Below are 26,937 nucleotides of genomic sequence, written 5' to 3'. Positions count from 1 at the left end.
GCTTACCCCTTAATGCCTTGGCTCATGAAACCGTATACAGGGAAGCTTGACAGGAGCAAGGACCGGTTCAACTACAGGCTGAGCCGGTGCAGAATGACTGTGGAGTGTGCTTTTGGCCGTTTGAAAGGCCGGTGGAGATGTCTTTATGGGAAGCTAGATTTGGGGGAAAGCAGCATCTCCGCTATTATATCCGCGTGCTGTACCCTCCATAATATTTGTGAAGGGAAGGGTGAAAAATTCAGTGAGGAATGGACCTCTGAGGTTCGACGCCTAGAGGACGAATTTGCACAGCCAGAGAGCAGGGCTACTAGAGAGGCCCAGAAAAGGGCTTCAAGGATTAGGGATGCCTTAAGGGAGCAATTTGATGCTGAGAGCCAACAGTAATGTTTGGTACCTTTGCTGTGCTCCTTTCTACCTTGGGGTACAATATTTATCACTTCCTGCAATAATAAAACATATTGTAAAAGCCATAAAATCCTTTATTCAAAGTACAGTACATAAAAGGCCAGGGGGGTTAGGGTGGTGGACTGTACATTCAGAGGTTTGAATATGTCCTGTTTGGATTACTGTTCAATGTCTGCTGCACTTCAGGATTACTATGCTGCAGAGTAATGGGGGTGGAGTGCACAGGGTAAGAATTGTAGTTATCAGGGCTGGTAGGTGATCGTACAGGTGTTGGGGGCAGCTGGGGGTAATAAGAAACTGGCTGCTGGAGAAAGGTGTTTTGTGCAAATACTGGGAAACAAGAAAGAGAGCTTTGGGAGGGGTGTGGGTTACCACGGTACAGATCTGCCTGCATGGCTACAAGAGACTCAAAAGAGTCAGTTTGGCGAGCCAGGAGGCTTATCATCTGCTTTGAAGTTTTTTTGGTAGCCAATTCCTTTCTCCTGCTTTCTGTTTGCCTCCACTCATACATTTTCTCTCTCCATTCCTGCATCTTCCTACTTTCTCTGTTGTAGTGATTCATGACTGCTTTGATCAACTCCTCTTTTGATTTTCGTGGATTTCTTCTCAAGTTCTGCAACCGATGTGAGGCCGGTGATCCGGCTGCATTAGTCAAGGTCACTAAAAAATACAGATAGAAACATGTAATACACAGAGGCTACATTGTTTATTATCACACAGTGAAGGAGTTTGTATACTTTTTGTAGCATCCTTCCCACATACCTAACATAACACAGAGAGGCCAGGGAAGCGAAGGCATGGCGAGCAATGGGGTGAGTGTTTCTGCCCCGACTTCACCTGGGAGGGGGAACTGACTGATGGCTCACTGGGGTTTATCTGCACTGAGTAGAGGAGGTAGCTGGTGGCCTGCACAGGGGACAGTAGGGAACACGAAGGTGGCGAGCTGCTGGTGGGGGGGGCGGTCCGTGGAACTGCCGGCCTGCTGGGGGGGGGGGGGGTGGAACGCACCGCGGGGCTGGCTGCCTGCTGGAAAGCGGGGGGGGGGGGGGGGGGAGACCAGAGCGCACCGCGGGGCTGGCTGCCTGCTGGAAAGGGGGGTTGGGAGACCGGAGCGCACCGCGGGGCTGGCTGCCTGCTGAAAAGGGGGGGGAGAGACCGGAGCGCACCGCAGGGCTGGCTGCCTGCTGAAAAGGGGGCGGGGGGGGAGGAGACCGGAATGCACCGCGGGGCTGGGGGGGGGACCGCGAACCTGGCACCCTGCACCCTAAATTCTCAACAGGGTTTCCTACTGCTAGATGTATCACTGCTGCGTGTTACCTGGGAAGAGAGGGAGGGTCTTCTACAGCAATGTGGATTCCGCCCTGGCCCCTATGCAGCTTGCCTGTGTGCAGCCATGGTCCCCCCACCCCCCGCTGCACAGTGGATCGGACGAGTTAGCCTGACCGGGACAAGGACCATGGTGGCTCTCCCTATAAACTTGCGCAAGCACATTGCCCACGCTCTGGCTGCAACTTTTCAAGAGATTACAGAGGCAGATTACAGAGACGTGATAGAGCAAATCAATGGGCTATTCCACGTTTAGGCGTGCATGCAGGCAGCCATAACCCCAACCGTCCTCTCCCAAAACATAAAAATCTGCTTACCTCGAGCACGCTCCTCTGCTTCTTCCTCACCAGCAACTTCCAGCTGCTGCGACTGGCTAGCCTCCTCCTGGCTTGAGAAGAGCTCCTGGCTGCATGCCTCCTGGGACTCCGGGGTGTCTCCCTCCACCACAGTAGCCTGACTCTCGCCTTCCTCTATACCCTCCCCCACTTCTCCCTGCTCTGAACTCTCCATCGTGCTCCTAGGATTGGCAGTGGGGTCACACCCAAGTATGGCATCCAGCTCCTTGTAAAAACGGCAGGTTGTGGGGGCAGCTCCTGAGCGGCCATTTCCCTCACGGGCTTTGCAATACGCACTGCGCAGCTCCTTAATTTTTACCCTGCACTGCAACGTGTCCCATTCATGGTCCCTTCTCAGCAAGGACTGTGATATCTGCCCATAGGTATCATAATTTCTCCGGCTGGAGCGCAGCTGTGATTGCACAGCTTCCTCACCCCAAAACACTGATGAGGTCCTGCAGCTCGGAACTGTTCCATGCTGGGGCTCGTCTGGGGCGTGGAGGCATGGTCGCTGATTGATTGATTGCACTCCACACCTGGCTGAGCAAACAGGAAGGGGATTTTTAAAATTCCCGGGGCATTTAAAGGTGGGGTCAGCGGAGCCCAGGGCAGTGGAGTGTGCATGATTACCAGAGAGGCTTATAAGGTATGCTGGGATACCTCCTTATACCCCGGAGGTCAATAAAAGCACTGGTGGGCGTCCACACTTGCTGACCAGCGCTGGATCACCAGCGCTGGAATCCCTACACCCGAGGCTCGACTGGGTGTACAGCCAGCGCTGCAACCAGGGAGTTGCAGCGCTGGCTGTGCTTTGCAAGTGTGGCCACATCCTAAGTTGCAGCGCTGTAACCCCCTCACCAGCGCTGCAACTCTCTAGTGTAGCCATGGCCTCAGTCAAACTGAGCCTGTGTTTCAAGTTCACACATTGCCATTTTGCAGATCAGATGGGAAGTTTAATGCAGCAGTTTATTTAGTACTCCTTACCTCTTACACTGCTGCTCTCCAACCAAGCTTTCTCTAAGTTTTCACTCTATCTTTAATCCAGGGTTTAACTTTGAATTCAATTGAGCTTCTCTCAATTCCAAAACCATCAAAGCCAAACACTGGAGATTAAATGCAGTGATGCTTTAGATTTTGTGTTTCTTTAAAATGCTCATGTTACCATCTGATATACAACCTGAGTGTAACACTTCTACCACAGTAGTGCAGTTACGTGCACTCCATATTCATGAGTTTGAAGACTCTAATATGCATCTATGCATGTGTAGATGCAGCTGGGTCTCAGAAAAGCATATACAGTATTCAGCATAGAAACAATTAAGCAATTCCCCGGTTTAGGACCTGTGAGTAACCAGCCCATTGCTCATCTCAGAGCAGGGATTGGCAGCTTTTGGCACGTGGCCCATCACGGAAATCTGCTGGCAGACTGAGATGGTTTGTTTACTCACAGGTAAGTGTCTGCAGGTTTGGCCGATCGCAACTCCCACTGGCCGTGGTTCGCCGTTCCAGTCCAGTGGGGGCTGAGGGAAGCCGCAGCCTGCACATCCTGTAGCCCGCACCACTTCCTGCAGCCCCCATTGGCCTGGAACGGCAAACCATGGCCAGTGGGAGCTGCGATTGGCCGAACCTGTGGACGCTTACCTGCAGGTAAACAAACCATCCCAGCCTGCCAGCAGCTTTCCCTGACAGGCCACAGGCCAAAGGTTACCAATCCTCGTCCCAAAGTATCAGAAGATAAAAATTAAACGAACAGCAAGCACTATGAAGAATTCATTTACACAATGAAAAGCTGCTCTACAACAACTTCTCTATTATGTGCAAAGTAGTCGATCTAGCCAGCACCACCAAAACTGCACCAATAATCCCAGGCAGCAGAACTATATGCATTTCAAGTTAGGCCTATAATGCTATCTGTACATAAGATATTTCCAACAGAAAGTAACAGAACTCAGTCACCACCATTTCATGGCAAGACTGGAATACAGAAGTGTGCCACACAGCCCAAAAAAGTCTCAAGAGATATGGAGTCCACTCCTAGGCAGCTCCTGTTTCTTCAGGTGAAAAAAAAAGGTATGAGAATAGAGTGCCTCAGCACACACTCTTCAACCGCAGTAGGTCAAAGGCAACAGAGCCAAAAACATGACTTGCTATCCCCTTCGTAGCAAAGAAGTTTCCTTTCTGAATATGGTTTTGAGTAGGTTCCACAACTAGGAGACGAAGGAAACAAGCTTTTCAGTAGGCGCGTCAAGGTAAGGGCTATACAGTCTCCCTGTATGAACATTTCAGTATTACCAATAACTCTGCTTCTTGTTGTCCTGTATATTCTGAAAAGAGAAACTTTTCATGTCTACCCTGGTCATGTTCTCACATTTCAAATACCTTTTGCAATTACTGTATGTATGAAAACTGCATTATATTGTTTCTACTACAGCTTTTAGATTAAAAATATCACTAGAAGGCAAAATTAGGTGCATGGTTTAAGTACATTTGTAGAATTTTATTTTGGAAAAAGAAACACGTATTTTATATCACTCTAAAAAAAGAAAAATTAGTCATGGGAAGCACTTAAAGTCTATTCAAATATAATACAGGTAACAAACTACAAAATCATATTTAGCACCAAATGTCCCTATTCAAGAACGAACAACAATTCAGCCGAAAATGCGTCAATGTTTGCCTACCAGATGTTACTAGAATACAGTGCACAGTTTACACAAGTGTTTCTTTATTGGAAAGATAACCAGATATTAAAAAAAATATAATGTTTTTACCAGAAGGGGATTTTGTTGCAACAAATTTCTTCAAAGTGTTCCGTTTCCCAGCTTCCTCTGTAAAGCTAATTTGTAGTTTAATAGAAGGTAGCTTTCTATTCACAATATTTGTATATCATCATATATCCTGTCTGCTGGACTATATTAATGAAAGCTAACATTCAAATAGGGATATTTAATATGCAATAACCAATCTCGCAAACAACCTTATATTTTTGTTACTTAGAAACACCAAGCCCGCTGCTCTAAAAATGACAGATTGCTAAGGCTTACACAATTTATTACCACTAACACAAAGCAGACTAATTAGCCATTTATCAAACTGAGTTCTTGAGAATAAAATCTTAAAATTAAGACCCAAACATCCTGTTTAGAAGGAAGAACTAGTCTTCTGGGAAACAAGCTTTACTAAAATGTTATGTAAATTAGATGTTTTCCTCCGAATTGCATGGAGCAGAATTCTACTCCTAGTACAAAGATAAAACTACTAACTACATCAACAACTGTCAATCCACAGATTATGGTACATGTGTAAGAGGTATGGTCAGATGCCTAATGAATCCGCTTCTGGATGACAAGCCCAATTGAAGAGCAACACAGCTTGTTACAAATTTCATAGATCCATGCGTTTTAATGGATAAAAAGGGTTGCAAAAAAAGACAAAACAAAAAAACAGCAGTCATTGGAAACTTAATTTACAAGCTTAACAATTTGATATTTCTGTTTAGTTTGTACTTGAATCTGTTTCTTTCTTTAAGAATCTTGATATATCATTCTATTTTTTACAAAGCTTAACCAATATTAATACTATATTGAAAAAATTGAACAGAAAAATGTCCTTTTCTTAGTAATTTAGCCTTAAATTTTCGTTTGCTGAAGGATCTCTGCTTCTTTAGGTGTCTCTCTCTCCCCCCCATCACCTTTAATGGTGTACTAGTAATGGAGTCTGAACAGCTGCAACAAGCAAACTAAAAGGATAAAAGTCAGATGGGTGCAAGAAGGGAGGCCCCATTACTTTGCACTGTAGCCTATAGGACTAACCTGCTGATCGACAGACAATCTTTTTATTTGATGTATTGTATTAGATTTATAGATTTGTATTAAAATAAGTTTGGCTGTAATGCAACAGACCTACAGGCCATAACCTCTACGTTAAGCTAAAGCAAAGTTAGCATATCTATATCAAGACCTTTTATTCAGAAAGCAAAGTTGACCTATATCTTGTTATCTAAATAGATGAGCATCCATGCCTATGTCTAAAACCTTTTATTTAGACTGACAGACAATGACGAATGGTATAGGAGGGTTTTCCCACAGACTTAACAAGTACACTGCAAGAGACTGATTTGCGTACATACCTGTCATCAATACGCACATACATACTAGCCTATGGGGTAAGTGTACCCTAAAATTTTTGTGGGTAAGGAATGAAATTTGGGCATCAGAGGAAGGAGGTCCAGAATTTGCCCTATAAAAGAGGTAACCACCTCAATAGAGTATCGCCGTTTATCTCCATTTCTCACTTACTTCTTCCTCTCTATCTACGATGACTGCTACTATTTGTAGGCTAAACTTGTTCTTAAACTTTAAGTGTCAAGGGAACTAGGCTAAGCTTGGTTTCCCTAAGTTTATTCTTTGTTTATTAGGTTTCGATTTAAGTTTAAGATAGTCAAGTAAACTCTAGTCAGCTTTAACAGCTCTTAGCATCTTCTAAGCACTGCATCCCTCACTCAAGAATTGAGAAACCTGAACTGCAAGGCTGGTCCTGTGTCTCTTACCACCAGGTTATCAAGGAAGGGTGTGAGTATATTAACCAAAGCTTTGTTGAATACTATATTCTCATATGTATCTTTTGAATAGCAGTAATGCAATTGTAACTTACTAACTCTTCAGTATTTTACCTTTCACTTATTATTGATTTTAATAAGTCTTTAAGGCTCTGTCTCAGTGTAACTTTCTTGTCATACCCCGATGGTCCTTTATAAATTCTGTGAAGCCTGATTCAGGACAAGAACTTTAATCTTCTGATCAAACAGATTGGCGAGCCTAAACCCATGCTAATTATTATTAATATTAATTATTAATATTAAGATCAAATAAAATTACATTAATCAACTAAATTCCCATATTATCCAAATTAATATGATCAGTACACCCTAAATCAGGCTACAGCACACAGAAAGCAGCTCAAGTTTTGGGCAGTGAGCCTAATCTTGCTTAAGCAATGTTATTAGTCTTCACTTTTTCCTTGATGGGCAAGAATCTGAGGTGACACTACGGGAAGTGGGGGGTGAGTAGCGTAAGAGTTGCCTAGATGACCAGTTCCCCACTCCAGTGACCCTTGGTACAGAAACCAGTCATAATTAGTTTTTTTTTCCCCCCAATAATGGTAAATAAGTAAGACTGCCAGTTAGATGTTTTTGCTAAAATAATCTATTACCATAATGTACTTCAGAGACTAAGATTAATTTGATAGCTCATGCTTCTCAATTATAGGTTCAGCTCATCTGAAAGTTTGGGAAAACATCTCTGAATTAATTCATATTTTAAAGTTTTTCATCATTCCCATGAAAACTAGACCTACTCTAAAATGGAGAGATTAGATGTTCCACATTTCCACCACACAATTCTGCAAGGTCCCTAATACTAAGGCTAAGAAATCCTGCCCACACTTTCCCTTGTATTTGTAACCAGTTAGTGGGATTGCTACCTTTATTGACGGCAAGTAACATGGTCCAGTTTGTGCACACAGCTGTTTTTCACATCCGCATTTATCAGGTTCCCCCATCTTTTCTCTATCAGTCCATTCTGAAGGTCTGGATAGCTCATTGCTTCAAGGAGAGTGCACCTGGAGAACATGGCCAATGAGTTGTGTCACAGTTCAGGGCAACTGCACCCTTAGTGGTTCAGCAAGGACACCCATCGTCAGGCTTCCAAGCTCCTTAGTTGTTCTCTTTCTTGGGGGGAGACCCTGTCTCTCTCCCTCCTGATCAGAGTATCTCCATGATTAACGGTTCTCTGCCTACCCTGCTTTATTCCCAGCAACAGACAGGCTGCCTAAGCAAGCTTCACTTGCCTTCTCTTCAGAGACTAACAACAGAGTGATTACCAACAATTATAGGATACCATACAGTGCTTCTTATGCGAGCCAATTTCATTCTTAAGGTGAAAGCACTATAGAGAAACCACTAAAACAAGAATCTACATGCATACTAATAAGCTTCCCAGATATCACCTCAAGTCTAATATTGCCTCTGAGGAACAGCCCTTCAAAACTGTACTCAAGGGGTTTCACTGTTGTTTCAAGTTCATCCCAGCTTCTGCTCAGATCATGCACCCTCACAAAAAGTTTAGTCCATCTTTTATACAGTTTAGGAGTCTGATCTGGAGTTTCCAGGAATAAGTCAAGGGTCTCTCCAAGGGTACAGCTTCAACAAGCCTCCCAAGTACCTCCTAGGAAACCCACTTCACACATCTTGTGCCAAACAATTCTTCAGAGTTCCTAATATTTCCATTAGTCACTTCTCTAGAAGTTACATACAAACTTATAATACAACAACAATTGCATTTTTAATACAATGGACCTCAAAGATATTAAACCTAATTCAATAAATTTTCATTTAATTCAGTGATGTTTATCTTAATTCCATATGGTTTGTGCACGCTGTCAGTAGCAACATATTCTGGGATGCCATAGTGCAAACAGATGGGAGGAAAGATGAACAACCAAACCAGTTACACAAACATGGTTCATCTTATCTGTGCTACAAGGGAATAAACCAAAATTATGTGCCAATTTAAGTGATAGGCTGAAGCCAAAAAATTTAGCTGACATAACTACAGAATTAACTATGTTACTCCAAACCTGTTTAGAGCAGAAGAACAAATTTTGCCAGTGACTGGTTACACACCATTTAAAGTTTAAAACTTATAAGGGAGTATATTGTTGCACTGAGTCCATCAAAAAGCAAAGGGGCATTAACCTATTAATTGCATGTCAGCAGAGTACGGACACATTCCAGTGAAGAATAGCTTCTTGCTGGATCAGTGTCCTGGACAGCTATCCCTGAGCCCTGACTTCTTCTCCATGTGAAGGAAGCTGGGGAAAGCACAGAACAAAGTAGAGAAACTGTCATTATTTGTAGAGTCTGTGACTGTGATAAATATGTAAGCACTCTCTGTCCTGGCAAAGATGCAGAAGATCTCATGCTCAAATGAGGTCTTAATCTGACCTTGAAAGTTTATTCACATGGTAGCAGTTCAGTTTTGTATTTTGTAATGATCACAGAAGTTGCTGTAGGTGAGGAGGATAACATCATATGAGGTCCACTCCTCAAATCTTTTTTATTTTTATTTTTTTTAAGTTCTTTAATCTCCCCACGGTTTACTGTCTTCAAGTTTTCTACTGTTCCTTTACCTCCTTTTTTGTTTCCTCTTAAGTCAGCTTTCTTCATTCTTTCAATATTGTTGTGCTCTTCAGATCTACTTTTCTGTATTCACTTAACAATTCTCATGAGTGAGAATTAAACCAATCTAGTCAATATGTGAACCTAATCACAATCAACTTCCACACAGATAGATCACCTCAGTTACTTATTTTTGGAAGCCACTCTCCAACTTGTCTTCTATAAAATCCAGCACAAATCCATTCCCTTATAAAATCCATGCATGCAGCAATCAAGTATTTCCTGATAGAATTTGTGGATTTATGCCCTAACATATAGCATTAATTACTGGTGGAAAAGTATACATAGAATGTATGCTTAAATACAAAAAGTGGTTTTTCTTCTTATTCAGGACAAAAAGTCAAAACTCATTAAAATTTACTTTGGGACAAACAAAATATTTTATCTTGATGAAGCTGAAATGTTTTGTTTCAATTTTGACCCTTTTTTACCCAAAAGATAAATTCTGAAACAAGAAGTCATTTCAAAATGCAAAATTGAAATGCATTCTAAAAATGTCAAAATGGGGCATTTTCCAAATGGTTTTCCATTTTTTTTTACGTGAGATGTAGTTAAACAGATACGATTTTATGTAAAATTTTGCTTTAATCAAAATGGCACTTGGTAACAGAACACTTGACAAAGATTTTCTGACCTGCTCTAGTGAATACCTTTTGTTAAGCCCTCAGCTACATTTCTGTGTCACCCATATTCATGTGACAGTCACCAAGTGCTTGGGTAAAACCCAAATGAGCGCCTTCAGTGCTTATACTACTGTTCTGATACACTGAAGAGCCAGGTTGGCACTTGCCTGCAGGCTCCACATGGAGCATGTTACCAATCCGTGCATACTGTTCAGGGGCAAAAGCACACAAGCAAAATTTTCATAAGTAAGAAGCCACAGGATTGGCCATACAGGACAGTTGAGCCACACCCACCAGTGTTACACTCCATTTCTCACTTTGAAAGGTCGATTTGTATTCAACTTCTGCTAGTATCCATGCACACACTCCCCCCAGGGGATGTTTGTGCATGTGTTCAAGCTTTTTACAATTGAGTCTTCTGAGCATAATTATTTCTTAAGCCAGCAGTTAGATAACTGTACAAACTTCGCATCAGAATCATCTATTTGAACAGATCACACTCCTTCATCTATTTGAATAATCGCACTACACAGAAAGGCAAGTAGTTTAGATAGGTTTTGACTAAACATTCACATCTGTAAGTGAAAAAAATTTCAATTAAAGAAAATAATTAAATGTCTGTCTTCAAACAACTTTCAAAGCAAGGTAAAACTCCTGTATAGTACTTCTGAAAGCATATTTCACAAAGGAGCATACAGCTGCAAGATACTGAACAAGGTACTACTTCAATTAAATAACAAATTGAAAAGTACCATCTTTAGTCATTACTTAAAAATGAGGCAACCCATTTAACCACATTATTGAAGCAGCCATATGATGTAATCTGCTTACTAGTAAATGGTGATTTGGCACATCAGAAGTCTTTAATAAGTGCACAGAAAAAAAGGTTTACATTTGTCCTTAGTAACAATAATTAAAACCCAAATTAACTGTGATTGAAAACTAGATTGGAAGGGTCTATGGGGTTTCTTAAATCTATATACTGGCTTTGAAGAAATGTAATAGCTAGTTTATCATCACCTTTCTAAGAGGCAATACTAGATTAGGAACACAGTAGAAAGTAAACCTGCATGATAGTCAATTGAAGTTTCTAATTCAGTTAAGGTATCATGGCTAGGCTCATATTTTAATGCACTGTGTTCTCAGGTCCTGCTTTTGCCAGAGTTAATCTTACAAGATAATGTATTAATATTGCAAAGAAAGGGAAACTGTTACAGAACACTAGAAGTCTTCTTTGCTAGTTAATAGAGATAAAGATTGTGTGTATAAAAATTGCATTATTCTATGATTTATTGCTCATTTAGATAATAGCTTGAAGGAGTTAAAACCAGACTACCTGCCTTAAACCTAGATATGGCACTCTTTCTTAGCCCAGGTATTCAAACTGTGGTAAAGTCTTGCCCTGGTCCTCACGCCCCCTTCATTATTTTTCTCAAACACATACAAAATACTGTTGCTATGATCATCTTCCTAGCTCATAATATCAACTGTCCACTCACGTCACTCTCCTGGATCTCCCTCATCCACCACCATAGCTAACAAGTTCCTTCTGTTTGTCTTTGAAGCCCATTGTTGTTTAGCCTCACCCTATCTTTTATATATACCAACTTATGGAGCTGTTCATCTTTATCTTTCCTCTGCCAACAATGGCAGCCTTGTTCATGCAGTTGTCTGCTTTTCCCTCAAGTCTCTCCAGCTTTTTGTTAATGTTGATCCTTATGACTGGGGAGAGGGACAACAAAATCTATAAGTCACCACATTATTGTACTTCAACTGTCTTCTCTAAAATTCTCTCTACTGCGATGGCTACAAGTCACTTCCATTGGTTGGTCAAGCTGCAAACGTAGCCGTCCATTTTAATGCCAACCTAGTTTTGTTAGGTCATGCTCCCACCCTGCTTTATTTGGTTTTATTGATATGTCACATCCTATCCAACACCTGAACTGTAAGATCCCTGGGGCAGGGAATATCTTTGTTACTTGTAGCCATAGGTGAGAACTGACACAATATTGTCATCATAGTTAGTGATGGACTACTAACACTAGTGTAGCTGAGACCTTCCTGGGCTGACTTTGGTCCCATCCACTGCCTTACTTTCCCTCTCTAATATTCTCCTGGCTTTCAAAGTAGTCAGGTTGCTGAGATGTCTTGGCCTTCCAGCCAACTTACAAAACCTCACTCCTTCCAGAGTAAATCTCAAGTCCAAACCAACCAGACTTGCTGGGCTATGCCCTTTCTCCTCAAGAGTCTGTCTAGCCTTTCATAAAATATACTCTCAGAAGTCCCCTTCCCTCAGGCTCTAGCCAGTGTCTTCATATTCCCCTTTTTCATAGGTGTTAGTATATTACTTCACTAGGTGGCAGCATAAATCTCTCCATCCTCTCTTTAACAGCAGAGAACCCTGCATCCCTTCCAATGTAACAGCACTGGGAAACTCACATCCACCTTTTGCTATGGGAACCCTAAAAAAACAGGTTGTTTGCTTCTAAAACATTAACCTGTCCTGCTTCTTCCAAATGCCTCTTTCTATATTGCCAATCCTCCTGGCTGCCCTCCTACTCTTGATGGAGAGCTGACTCCCAGGTCTCTTCTCCCTGCTATTGTCTTCTTCTGATCTCCCAGGTCTAATGCTCCTAGGACTTATGACTGCTCACCAGTCTTCTCTTATCCACATCGGCAGGTCTTATTTAGTCACGTGATCCTTGACACATCACTTCAGCACTCATTTCCTTCCCAACCCTTTTTACGGGCTAGCTTATCCTGTGAAGGGAGTGTAATATAATAGAGTCCTGATCTCTGATTCAGATTTAAGGTGCTACCATAACGAAATTAACAATTCTATGAATGGAGAAACCAACACAAAGCCCAGATTAAGTTATTAAATGAGAAATAAAGTAGAGAGCCCACAAACAATTTTTGAACAATATAAATAATCAGATATGAGATAAGACATTATAATGAATGATCCAACATTGTGAATTCTACAGCCATAGTACTTGATAGTGTTTATGATCCCACAAATCAATGGGATAACGCTCAAAAGTCAGCAGAACTACTAAATATTAACAGAATCCGTTCCTACATTCATGATTTTATTAGATAATTGAAAGGAGTGGGGACAATAAAAATCAGTCACCCAGCTCTACTGGCTTTGCCTAAAAGTTTCCTTAATAATCAGAGCATAATACACATGACGAAGGAGATTTTTACATTAGAATTGAGAGTTAGGCACCTAATTTCTGTTTCTGAATTTGAAATCTCCCTCGATTAGCTTATCATAGTAGTATCATATTTATATCATATAACCATTTACTGTATGCAGCCTTCTAAATTACCAGTATTTGTTCACGGGAGCCATGATAATACATCTCGCTACCCACATTCCAGTAAGCACTGAGGTAATCAAGACGCAGGAGCTGCAAAGTAAAGAAAACTCAATGGATTCCGCAATTTATTAAAACAAACAATACAACTTCTGTATTAATGAAATAAGCTTTCAGTGTATGTGAAAACCCCCATTTTGATGGTAATTTCTTTTTGCCAAATTTGATTTAAATGCATCGCTCAAAAAATCTGGCCTTCTTTTCCTACTTCTGTAGTTGAAGTCTATTTTGTGAGGGCAAAAGAATGAATGCAAGATGTGTCTGGTTCAATTTGCTTTTTGAGGCCAATATCTGATTCATTGAGTAAGGAAGCTGGAATCTGCATGAGGCTAACAATATCTTAGAGTTCATTTAATGAACAGATTGCTGCTTGTGCTTAGTATGAGGACCCCATTTACAAATGCCTTGTATTTAAGCAATGACTATGGTTCTACTTCTCACTTGTTATAAAAAGAAAAAACTGAAAAACAAGGGCATATGGAATGAAGAGTTACAAAGTAATATAAAAAAACAAGTTAAAGCACCATGATTTCGTTTTTTTGGTTCATTAAACCAGTATGTTCCCCCCACTCACCCTTTCATGGACTACTGAATTGAGTTAATTTATCAGTGGATATTTTTGGTCCAGTTTTCACTCCTGACCCAAGTAATAATGAACTGATATATTACCTTGTATATGATTTTTGCAGCTTCATTTAAAATGGAAGGTGTCCAGTTTTCATTAGCTGTCTAGAAGTTGAAAAACATTTGAAATTATTCTCCACGAAGCAGTCTTAAATTCATTATGTAATATTTATTTCAAAGGATTTTTTAAAATCATTTTTAACCTGAGGGTATACTGGTAACTTCACAATTTACAACACTTAACATATATTTGAACAATGAAAGCCAAAATCGCTTCCTCTGTGTACATATACCCTGTGGACAAATTTTGCAAGGAACTTCTGTTGGCTGGTTTTGAAAGTTTGACCACTTATGTTGATGTATTTCATGTTTCAACACCTTGTCCCATTTACAAGGCTCAAAAGCAACTCAGACATAACTTTCTTTAAAAAAAGTGTTTATACATTTTACCATAAAGGGATTTTAAGACTTACATAACCCAATATGTTTAAAACTAGTTTCTCTATAATATAGAACTATGGATGTTTAAACATAAAAATGAATAACTCCTAAAATGATTTAAGGGTTGACTGGTGTTCATGCAAGGCTAAACTTGTGTGTGTCAAGCTACAAAGTTCATCAAGTTTAGACAACAGAGTTAAATATACAAAATTAAGGGTTTATTGATGGAAAGTGACATCCTGTTCCCAGTTCTCGGAGCCAGGTACAGCACATGACCTAGCACTGGTTTCTTCAGTACCTAACTTATCCTGATTTGCCTGGCACTGACGGGGGAGTACAGTCTCTCTGGTTTCAGAGGGCCACACAACCGATCCTATGCCAGATATAGTCAATGGGGTCTTAAGGCCTTTTTCAATGATGAAGGTACAGAACCCTCCACTCCCTATTGCTATGTTACCAAGCAGTGATCTGGGAACAGGCTTTCCACAACAGAACAAAGCAGTATGTACGCTGGCCCAACATCTAGGAGTATGACACGCTTCACTGAATAATGCCCTTTCTACACAGATCCTCTCAGGCTTTGCTGGCCATGGAATTTTCATATCCAAAGACTAAAGATCCAGCTTGTTTGGCTGTTTGTTTCAAAGGAGATGTACAACAAACTTAAAAACAAAAAATCTTACGACTCATATTACAGAGCAATAATAAAATCAGGTATCAGAGGGGTAGCCATGTTAGTCTGTATCCACAAAAAACAACAAAGGAGTCCAGTGCCACCTTAAAGACTAACAGATTTATTTGGGCATAAGCTTTTCAGTGTTAAAAAACAAAACAAAAACAAAAAGAAAACACTTCTTCAGGTGCATGGAGTGAAAATGACAGACACAGGCACAGCTAACTCCCTTCCATTCTCTTCATGTACCAGGATATCTATGCCTGTGTGTGTCATTTTTCACTCCATGCATCTGAAGAAGTGGGGTTTTTTACCCACATAACATCATGCCCAAATAAATCTGTTGGTCTTTAAGGTGCCACCGGACTCCTTATTGTTTTAATAAAAAAAAATCAAGGAAATTTGTGGATCAATAATGCCCCAACCAACCTGGCCTCTGCAGGAGGAAAGCCACTCTAGACTCTACACCAGCAAACTACACAAAAAGAAGATAAAGGCTGCAGTGGTTCAAGCCATACGACACTTCAGTAATTTCATCTCAGAAAACTGAATGTCCTTTGGCACCAGTCATGGGATTCCAAGGAGCAACTCTTTTCATAAACTCAGTGGCAGCAGAAGACAAGGTGCTTCCCACAAATAAGAGTATGCAGAAGTCACCTCAAACAAGAATTTCAAGTTTCACATACATAATGAACATACTGTACACTCCAGAATCAACATTGCTGATTCTATCTTTTTTTAAAAAAAGAATATTGAGCTAGGTTTTGGGACCTATGTGTAAGTAACATGAATACGAAGATTAAGGCTGGGGATTTCAAAAGCCCTCAGTGCTGAGATGGCATTGGCCACAATGTGAGCAAAGTTAAGTGCATTTCACAATCCCAGCTTCCTTCTCTACAGAACTCACAGAATACTGTTCTAGACTTTTCATCTAATACCAAAATGTTAAGCCTGTCCAACAGATCAGTGATAGAAAGAAAGTTACATTTCTTTTTGCATTTTTCAAGTGTTACTAAACATCAAAGGATTCACAAAAGTATTAAGCAAAAATATCCATATACGATTTTTTCTCTTCTCCTGTAGATTTTTCTAGTTAACTAGCTCTGACTGCATTCGTATTTTCTATGAATTCCTTGTACTTAGTAGCCAACCTAGAAAAAAAATTCTTCAGAATAGTACTGCAACATAGAATTGTTTTTTACCTAGGGTAGATTAATGTAAAATCAGCAGTAAACACTTCCTTCTACCCAGTTACACAGATGAGCTGAAGCATGAGATCAAGTGACGTAATCTAAGCCACAGACAGACCTTCCCCTACAGGCTCTCAGCCCATGTTTGACCACAAAAACACGAATAATAGTTGTAGAGACAGTGATTGAAAGCAAAAAACAACTGCATGCATAGCTTTAAGTAAACAGAACCAAGTATTCGGTTTACAAATCTGTTCAGCAAGTCTGTATTATGTTCTAAATCCTGTAACCATGTTCTTCATCATAAATTAGATTAAATGAAACAGAGCTAAAAAAACCCAAACATTACCAGTAAACTAAGTTCACCCAATGTCACTCCCAAAGAAAGTGGCCGAAGCGGATCTGTGATCTACAAAACAGAAAAGGATAAAAAGGAAATTTTATTTAAATATTGTATTATTTTATGCAGCAAACCAAACACCTATCAGCTCATTAGACATCTTCAAACAGTGGCTCCATTTTGTAGCCTTGGAATTTAAATCTTCAGTGTAACATACACTTCACTGTAACTAGCTATGCCCATGATAAATCTGATACCATGCAGGAACTGCTAAGAAAGCTTCCATTAATCTGTCCCTTCATTCAGTTTAGAGGGATTATTTTTAGCCCCTTCTTGCATCTAATATTGAGTTGAAAATCTCTTTAGTTGGTGAGATCCAACTATTATCCTCCACCCCAAACCCCATATCTACATCCCGCCTTTTCCATACAAACCACATAGAGATACTCTCCAACCAACAGCTGTCTTGGTTACATCATTCTGCTTTTTAAGGGCTTCTCACCTTCTTTGAGATAAGAGGACATTTTTCTAAGCCTCAGTACAACTTTTTCCTCTTTTCAGGTATTTAACTTTCACAGTTAACTCCTGGCCTCTCTCTTTTCCCAAAAGAAATATCTAAAAAAGTCAAGTTTTTAAACACAAAAATCCTCCATTATTGATCTAAATAGTATTAAGACTCCTTAAAAACTTTGTGGAGTTTTCTTTTTCTTTCTTTTTTTTTTTTTTTTTTTTTAAGAATGTATGCCTACTATTCTGTTCCTGCTATAATACACTGAACAATCAGCAGCTTCAATTGCATATACAAAGATATGAACAGCCCTCTGTCCAAATTGAAGGGCCAAATCCAGCTATATAATCACAGAGCATTAAGTTTTCAGTCACCCTGGAGGGCTTTTTTGTTTGTTTTGCTTGTGTTAAACACAAAAACTTTTTAAGATGGTTGAAAAACTCTGATTTACTTGATATCTACTGAGTACACGGTGCAGACAGAAAATAGCATACCACCACCATGAGAGATCTCAGTTGAAATTTGGTTTAAAAGAAAGCAAAAAAAAAAGTTTAGGACACTTACATCATCCTCATATCTAATATGAATGCCTGTGATTTTGACTTGTACATTTTTTACAACTTGAGTTGCCAGCTTTTCTAAGAACGTATCTTTTTTCTCTGCCTTTGGCTTATCTAAAAAAAAAAAAAACAATAGCATTCATTATATTCATTACATTTTGCCCAACAAGACATACAAAGTTTTGTTCACCACATTTCAACAACTTCACACACTTATTCACATTAAGTATTGCCATTTAAGCTTTAGTCTACATTGGTTAGAGCCCTTCTGCACTTAGAAGTGCACAAATTAAAAATATTAAAGCTTAAAGGTAGAAATTGCAAAAGAATGGAATAATTAAAAACTTTCTTGAATTACTGATATTAAATATGGTGTTAATGGAGACAGACAGTTATGTTCGTTGACAAACTATAAACTGTACTAAGAACTGCAGCAGACCTTGAAGAGGCAAAAGCAGCAGCTTTGGTTTATCCCTCTCGAGTGGGCAACTTCCCCCATTCTATGCCCAACCATAACATTCTGTTAATCTTTTTATATATAAAATGTATTTTGTAGATCATAAGAATTCTGCCTATACTCATGTTCAGAATGTTTATTTTTAGTTCATGAAGTATAACAAAAGAGAATGAGCAAAACACGATCTGCACTACAGTTATATTTCCACTTAAAGCCAGATGCTTCTAACCAATCAACTTTCATCTTTCAGGCTGAAGTTTTTCAAACCCAATCTCTGCTCAAAGGTCATTTTTTTTCTAGTTTGAACAAATCCAGTTTTGAATAAGAAATTGAAAAAACAAGCTTTACCCATAATGAAACAACACTTTAGAAATGGCCTAACAGTGACAGCACTGGTATAGATAAGGGTATGTCTACACTATGGGATTATTCTGATTTTACAGAAACCGGTTTTTTAAAACAAATTGTATAAAGTCAAGAGCACGCTGTCACACTAAGCACATTAATTCGGCTGTGTGCGTCCATGTACCGAGGCTAGCATCGATTTCCGGAGCGTTGCACTATGGGTAGCTCTCCCATAGTTCCCGCAGTCTCCCCTGCCCATTGGAATTCTGGGTTGAGATCCCAATGCCTGATGGGGCAAAAACAGTGTCGTGAGTGATTCTGGATAAATGTCATCACTCAATCCTTCCTCCGTGAAAGCAACGGGAGACAATCATTTCACGCCCTTTTTCCCTGGATTGCCCTGGCAAACACCATAGCATGGCAACCGTGGAGCCTGTTTTGCCTTTTGTCACTGTCACCGTATGTGTACTGGATGCTGCTGACAGACGCGGTACTGCAGTGCTACCCAACAGCATTCATTTGCCTTTGCAAGGTAGCAGAGACGGTTACCATCCCTATTGCACAGTCTGCCATTGTAAATTGGCGATGAGATGATGGTTATCACTCATTTTGCACCGTTTGCAATTGGAAATTGGCAATGATGGTTATCAGTCCTTTTGTACTGTCTGCTGCTGTCATGGGTGCTCCTGGCTAGCCTCGCTGAGGTCGGCCGGGGGCACATGGACAAAAATGGGAATGACGCCCCGGGTCATTCCCTTCTTTATGTTTTATCTAAAAATAGAGTCAGTCCTGCCTAGAATATGGACAAGTGTACTAGAGAACCAGAGAGCACAGCTGCTTCAGGTCAGAGCCCCAGAGACCCCGCAGAAATGATGAGTTGCATGTCATTCTAGGGGGTGCCCCTGCAACATCCCCACCAGTTGCTTCCCTCCTCCCGCAACCCTCCTGAGATACCGTGGCAGTGTCCCCCCATTTGTGTGATGAAGTAATAAAGAATGCAGGAATAAGAACATTGAGTTTTTAGTGAGATTAAACGAGGGGGACGCAGCCTCCAGCTCTATGATATCCAGGGAGTACAGAATCTTCTTTAGACATGGAAGGTGGAGGGGGCCTGATGGAGCTCAGCCTCCAGCTGCTACGATGAGGACCGTTACCAAGCCTTTTGTACTGTCTGCCGGGAATCATTCCCATTTTTACCCAGGCGCCCCCGGCCGATCTCACTGAGGCCAGCCAGGAGCACTCACGGGCCGATGATAACGATGGCAACCAGTCACTGTGCACCATCTGCCACCGGGAAGGGAATGCTGGTGTTCAGCGCTGCAGCACCCCGTCTACCAGCAGCATGCAGCAGACATAGGGTGACACTGAAAAAAGGTAAGAAACAATTTTTTCCCTTTTCTTTCGGGGGTGGGGAGAAGGGAGTAAATTGACGACATACACCCTGAAACACCTGGGAAAATGTTTTTGGCCCTTCAGGCTTTGGGAGCTCAGCCAAGAATGCAAATACTTTTCGGAGACTGCGGGGACTGTGGGATAGCTGGAGTCCTCAGTACCCCCTCCCTCCCTCCATGAGCATCCATTTGATTCTTTGGCTTTCCGTTACGCTTGTCACGCAGCACTGTGCTGAGTCCCTGCTGTGGCCATTGTCTATCACAGCCTGGAGATTTTTTCAAATGCTTTGGCATTTTGTCTTCTGTAACGGAGCTCTTATAGAACAGATTTGTCTCCCCATACAGCGATCAGATCCAGTATCTCCCGTACGGTCCATGCTGGAGCTCTTTTTGGATTTGAGACTGCATCGCCACACGTGCTGATCAGAGCTCCATGCTGGGCAAACAGGAAAAGAAATTCAAAAGTTCACAGGGCTTTTCCTGTCTACCTGGCCAGTGCATCTGAGTTCAGATTGCTGTCCAGAGCCGTCACAATGGTGCACTGTGGGATACCGCCCGGAGGCCAATACTGTCGAATTGCAGCCACACTAACTAATTCGACATGGCATTACTGATTTCAGCGCTACTCTCCTTGTCAGGGAGGAGTACAGAAATCCATTTAAAGAGCCCTTTATATCGATATAAAGGGCTTTGTTGTGTGGATAGGTGCAGGGTTAATTCAGTTTAACGCTGCTAAATTCGGTTTAAACGTGCAGTGTAGACCAGGCCTGAGAGTAGAAAGGTGCAATCTGGCAGGTGATACTCCTCTGTGAGGGAAAGTTGTTTTGAGAGAGTACTGGTGAAAAATGGTTTTTATTTCATCAACTTATAGGGTCTGATTGGCACATGAGTGTGCTATCTTCCAAGTAAGACTTTTAAAGCCATTTACTAGTGGCGATTTAGGCAAACAAGGCTGCAGTGCATGTGTACTGGGCTGACTCAGCTACACAGTCAACGTGTTTCTCTCCTCAATTATGAATTCAATGAGACATGGCTTCTTGAAGTCTTGCTCATTCCATATACACATTTAAGTAATTGGAATTTCACTGACTGGGACACAGGCTCTTACACTATAAAAGAAAATGCTATGCATCGTTATCAGCGGTTGTATACATATACTGTATACATGTGCATATACTGTACACATGTAGACTAGGAAGGATTAGATTTTTGTCTGTAAGTGTCAATTTCACTGTACCCAAAAAGACACAAAATATTTTCATCAATAATAAAGTGAAACGTACAGATAGGCTAAGTCAGAAAAAGGCTGCTTAGGAAATTAAAGTTTGATTTAAGGATATTTACTTTGTGTATTTTGACATGTAACATTGTTAAAAACACAAATTGTCAGTTATAAAGTTTTAACTTTCGGAATCAAAACATCTACTGTCATTAAATAAATGGCGGGGCAGGAGGCACATCTGACTCCCCCTATAATTTCCCACAACTGTGAAAATGTAAAACAGACAAAAATGGGGGAAAATGCTTAAAAAGAAACATGGATATTATCTATAGAAAATATTTTTTTAAAATCAAATTCTGCCAAGCTATATACAAGCGACAGGGTTAAGGCTGCACATACAGTCTCACCTGATTTTTGAATGCTTAATCTTGAAGACTTAATTATTTTATGTATAATTTGTCCTTAAATATAGAATGTATAGTCATGAATTGTACACATACAAACATCAGCTATATGACGCCAAGTATAGATGCACTGTACAGCTCACTTCAAGAGAAAAGTGAAGATATCTGCATCTCAGAAAAGCCTCACACATCAAAGTGCATGTGTCTTGCTACTGAAGATGAAGGAGGACATTGCTCACTTAATGGAAAGCAATTAATGACAAAAACAAACCAATCATCAGCAACTTTGAGCAGAAGTGTGTGCAAGCAAAAGTTGTATGACAAGACTACCTACTCACCACTCATTTTCCACCTCTTGTTTTATATATTGCACATTTCCACCTACATCCTCCCAGGTATGAAAAATAATCCCTAAATACCCAAGAATACACCTTCCATTTCCCCCTCATCCTCCCTATTTAATCCATCTGAAACAGGTTCCCAAATTCCCACTGACTTTCAGTAAGGGATGGGAGACTATCTGCCCTTCGTGCCTTTGATTGTACATAAAGCAATAAATATGAAGATTTTCAATCAATCAATCAAGAAAAAAAGAGAACCTCAGCACTGACATGAACTTTACCAGAAGATGTGAATTCTATTCTCTATACGCTTTGTAACAGCTTATTTGCCTACAATAATTCTGTTTGGAGTTTAGCATATTATTTATTTATAACAAATGCTAACAAAAGTGGAGTTGAGAAAAACAATCCTTTCCTGTTGTGCCATCAATGTCATATGGGCATCAGAAGCCTCTTGATATGACAACTATTTTCACGTTATGAAACAGTGTGACACACAAAAAGAAAAAAAATCCTTGTTTTAAAATCTTGTGCCTTCTTTTTCAACAGTAAGCTTGAATTTACTGACGTTTTATGCGCAGAGGATGGGACAAATTCTGCAATAAGGCCTGTTAATCTAAATTTTCACAGTACTGAAATCAATAGCATTACTCCAGCTGTACAAAGGAGGAGAAGAATTTGGCCCTGCAAGTCTGTGTTTTTCCCATTTGCTATTAAAAAACAAATAGCAAATAAAATATGCAATGTAGAAGGCTACATTGTACCCACCTTTTGAGTGATCATGACTTTTAAAGGGTTTCTTAAAACGCTTTTTATGCTTTTTACGCTTACGTCCTTCTCAATGCAGGCAATTTTGTGAGAAAAGGATAAAATTCAAGTTAGTAAAATTACAAAGCAAGTAAAGGTAAGAAGGAAAATGAGGAACAGTAGGTAACTGGCTTTCTAAAAAGAAAAATGATTCATCTTAAACAGTTGTCTTCCTCAAAACCTTTAAAATATTTCAAATTCACTCAGTAAAGCAACATGCTATTCTGTATATTTTATCATCTGTTTCCAATTCTCTGTCATCTTTCAGTCCTATACATAGGCACACAAGTCCACATAAAAATGGTTCTTATATGAATTATTCAAGCAGGATTTTTATGCTTCTCTTTTACGCTATCAGATTTTAACTTTACTAAACTAATCTCTCTCTTCTCTGCCATGTCACATCAGCCCCAAACCTATACACTAAAAATCATGAGGTATATGTTGAACATGGTAATGCCAGTTGTAATCAAGGCAATGACAGTTTGTTCCTTAGTATTGGTTTTCAAGCTTTTTGGGTGGGTTATACTCGAGAGGAGGAAGGGAAGCTTTATGCTTAAAAACACATGCGTGTCCACCTATAACATATACATCAGGATTCACTATGACCATATGTAACTGAAGATACTGTAGGAGCCATTAAATGTGTGATGAGACAAAACAAAATTCACAAGCAGAGAAACAATGTTTTTGTTCAGAAAAAGAAGTAGAATTCCACATGTGAAAGGTCTACCTGTTAGCACCCAAAACTGTCATCCTTTAAATAGCCTCTGACAGTTACTTTTCGACAAAGACACCAAAAGCTGAATCAATACAATACTTCAAGCAGTTACTTAAATGCACTGAGTGGAGAAAAGACATTTACATATGGATGGGCCATCGAGTCCCCTCCTACCTTGCAGGATCACCAAACACAGGTTAAAATGGTTTCAGTGAGAGCTATTCATTGTCTGCCATTGTGCATTTATCCCTGCTCTTCCTCCACTGATCAAATGAAGAACACAAAAATAATTTTTCCATACTTTTTGTATCATTTTAAGAATGGCAAGGATAAATACACACCCAGTGTACCACGTATACATATTAATCCTTTGAGATTCAAGTTTAAACATGCTATTTCAATGCACAATAATGGCTGCTAAATATATTTATTTAAATGTACTGAAACTCATCTTCCATCTCATATATCTGAAATTGAAGTTTTGCCATTGAAGTATATTACTTCACTGTGCAGGACAGTAGATGACAACTTTCCAGGAGTTTCAGCTCTGTAATAATTTGTGGTGTCATGGTTTTGTGCCTTTAAAAGACTTACATTAGCCTCTTAAGGCTAATGAATTAGTAAGTAAGTGAATTTTAATTCTACTACCAGGACTTGACACTTTCCAGGAGAAATGAAGTATATTAGTTATCTCTTGAAAAATGTATTTCTTAGTTACATTGTTTAACTTCTCTCCATCATGGCGAGGTTGCACCCTCTCCATCTTAAGATTGCATCATAGGATGCTATAGTGGAAGCTGGCTGCAACCTTAAATATACACTAATAGTATAGACACCCTTTGCAAAACTTATGTTTGAGTAGCAGATCATTAAAAGTTTTCATGATTTTAAACTGAACTTAAGTGTTGAGAAGGAGAAGTGATGGACAAATGGTTATCTGTTACTACCCGTACAAACTTTCCATACAGTTAAGTTTCTTTGAAAACTCAAGTATCACCTACATTTGAAAAAAAGATTCAAAACCTTACTTAATTTTTGTTTTATGTATTTTGGGGACTGGTGCTTTTTCCCCTTTCCATCCAATATCATCTAAGAAGCAGAGCAACTGTACTCTTTGGGTGTGAACATGATTGCATCTACTGGCAATCTTATATCTGGCATCTCTTATACAGAACATATGGGTCCTTCTGTACCTAATGGCTAGTGGTGAACTTCCTTTAACGAATAGTGGAGTTGTATGCTTTTGAGTCTGCATAACCCAAGCCTTGGACCTGGTCCTGTGAGAGTATGTGGTTTTGCTGTTAGTGAAAAGAATCTCTCCACTGCTCAGGCTCATGAGATTACAGTTGCATCCTTACTTTAAGAGCCCTTTAAACCAGGAGTGGGCAAACTTTTTGGCCTGAGAGTCACATCTGGGTATATAAATTGTATGGCGGGTCATGAATGCTCACAGAATTGGGGTTGGGGTGTGGGAGGGGATGAGGGCTCTGGCTGGGTCCAGAAATGAGTTCAGGGTGCGGGAGGGGGCTCCAGGCTGGGGCAGGGGGTGAGGACTGGGGATGAGGAGCTTGGGGTTTAGGAGGACGCTCCAGACTAGGGCCAAGGGGTTCGGAGGGAAGGAGGGGGAACAGGGTTAGGGCACAAGAGGAGGCTCAGGGGTGCAGGCTCTGGGCAGCGCTTACCTCAAGCGGCTCCTGGAAGCAGCGGCATGGCTCCTCTCCAGGTCCTACGCGGAAGCGTGGCCAGGCAGCTCTGCTGCACGCTGACTCTCTCCGCAGCACCACCCCCGCAGCTCTCATTGGCCGGGGTTTCCAGACTAATGTCTTCTGTGAGGGTAGCACTTGGGGTAGGGGCAGCATGTAAAGCAGAGCTCCCTGGCTGCCCCTACGCATAGGAGCTGGAGCTGGGCCATGCCGCCGCTTCTGGGAGCCATGTGGAGCAGCCCCCCGGAGCCTGATCCCCAGCTGGAGCACTGGAGTGGGGCAAGATCCAGACTCCACTTCCCAGCAGGAGCTCAAGGGCCAGATTAAAATGGCTGGAGGGCTGAATCCGGCCCGCAGGCCATACTTTGCCCACCCCTGCTTTAAACTCACCTCTGCCAAAAATCCTCCGATTGACAACTAGAATGTGCCTTGAAAATTGACCTGACATATTTTTGATATAACAACAACAAAAAACTTCAAAGAGGTTCCTTTCTGAAATTTTTGCAATTTCACTGTTTTACCTGCTTACCAAAAAATTACACCACACAGATATTTGGTGGCATTTGACACAGACTTGTAAAAAGCAGTTTTCAAGTGTTAAAATAGTAAAACGTGATAGGAAATTAACACTTTTTGAAAATTAGACCTATGCTCCATGAAGGAAACTTAAATTTTTTGTTTTTAGCCTCTGGTAATTTTCACAACTGAAGGCAAATTCTGCTATCTGGTAAAAGTGATTCTTCATTTGTTCCCTGCCATTTTGGCCCCTTCAATTTAAATATAAAAAAGTGCACTGGTCCATTTTCCAGGTCAAGTAATGAAGGAACTGAGCCAAAATAAATAATACTCTTTCCTTAGTAGCTTTGTTTGTTCTCTCAGATTAGATAAAAATAGTTTTTCAAAAATTAGTCTCATTTCGTCGTCCATCAGCCCTATGACATCAAAACAGCATAATTAAGGCTGTCTGCTTGAATTCTGCATCTGTTTGCTTTTAACATTAACCTTAATTCTGGATTTCCTGAGTTAATAAATTATCATTTTGGGGATAGTTAAAATAGTCTTTTAATTCTTTTACATTTCAATGACTGATATGTTCTCTCAAGCTTACCTCCAGCTTTATATAGTTGTGTATCTGGGGTTATAATAGTACGGTTTATGCTACCTGTTTCTTTCTCAGGAAAAATGTCTCAAGTGCACAGTGCTAAGTGTGATCTAAGTAGCCACTAAGTCTGAGAACTATAATAATGGACAATTTCCACTAACCACATTAAAACAAATGTTTTTGTACTTGTATTAGTGTTTGATATATTTATTGATGATCCAGGAAAAAGGATGAACAGTGTGGTTACCAATTTTATAATTAAAAAATTATATAAGTTAATCAAGGCTACAATAGATTAAGGAAACTCAGTCAGCTTTAACAAAGTTACTGGGTGAAAGAACAGTTTATTGACAGAAAAATCCATTGTTGACTAATGTTAGATAATGCTTGCTAGAAGGATTTAACTTCAAATATTCTTACATGTTGCTTGGTTGTACATCAACTTTAGCCACATACAGGGAAAAGAGTTTGGACATCACTGTGGACAGTTCAATTAAAATCTCTATCTGTTTAGCACAGTGGTGGTAAAAAAAAAGGGGAGGGGAGGAGGGCAAATACAATTGCTAGGCAATATCAAAAAAATAGGATAGAAAATACTAAAAAGCCGCTATATAAAGACTAATGGCACACCTACACCTTAAATACTCTGGTATGTTCTGATCTGATCACTGTATCTCTAAGTGCAGAAAGAGATACACTTCTTGAAATCATGGTTAGAGGCACAGAAAGATTTCCGTAAAAGGACTGTTTAGTTTCAAGAAATAAAACAACAAAACGAAGACATATTAGGTGTACAAAT

The 26,937-nt window shown here is 40.3% G+C and overlaps 1 protein-coding gene across 5 annotated transcripts in view; it reads right to left on the bottom strand.

Moving 5' to 3' along the window:
• The window catches only part of VPS13C (vacuolar protein sorting 13 homolog C), a 206,751-nt gene that overhangs the window by 164,471 nt on the left and 15,343 nt on the right, over positions 1-26,937 (bottom strand). For 3 of the 5 annotated variants that reach the window (XM_050966954.1, XM_050966955.1, XM_050966957.1), the window contains exons 7-11: positions 22,574-22,639; positions 17,650-17,759; positions 16,587-16,646; positions 13,979-14,038; positions 13,262-13,342 (exon numbers count right to left, since the gene is read on the bottom strand). In XM_050966954.1, the coding sequence (XP_050822911.1) occupies positions 13,262-13,342; positions 13,979-14,038; positions 16,587-16,646; positions 17,650-17,759; positions 22,574-22,639 (377 nt within the window). The remainder of the gene's footprint in view (positions 1-13,261; positions 13,343-13,978; positions 14,039-16,586; positions 16,647-17,649; positions 17,760-22,573; positions 22,640-26,937) is intronic. The other 2 variants (XM_050966956.1, XM_050966958.1) reach the window with 1 other exon arrangement.

This window comes from Gopherus flavomarginatus, chromosome 9 (genome assembly GCF_025201925.1).
Source record: "Gopherus flavomarginatus isolate rGopFla2 chromosome 9, rGopFla2.mat.asm, whole genome shotgun sequence".
Classification (NCBI taxonomy): domain Eukaryota; kingdom Metazoa; phylum Chordata; order Testudines; family Testudinidae; genus Gopherus; species Gopherus flavomarginatus.
This window is presented reverse-complemented; position numbering and strand designations above follow the sequence as displayed.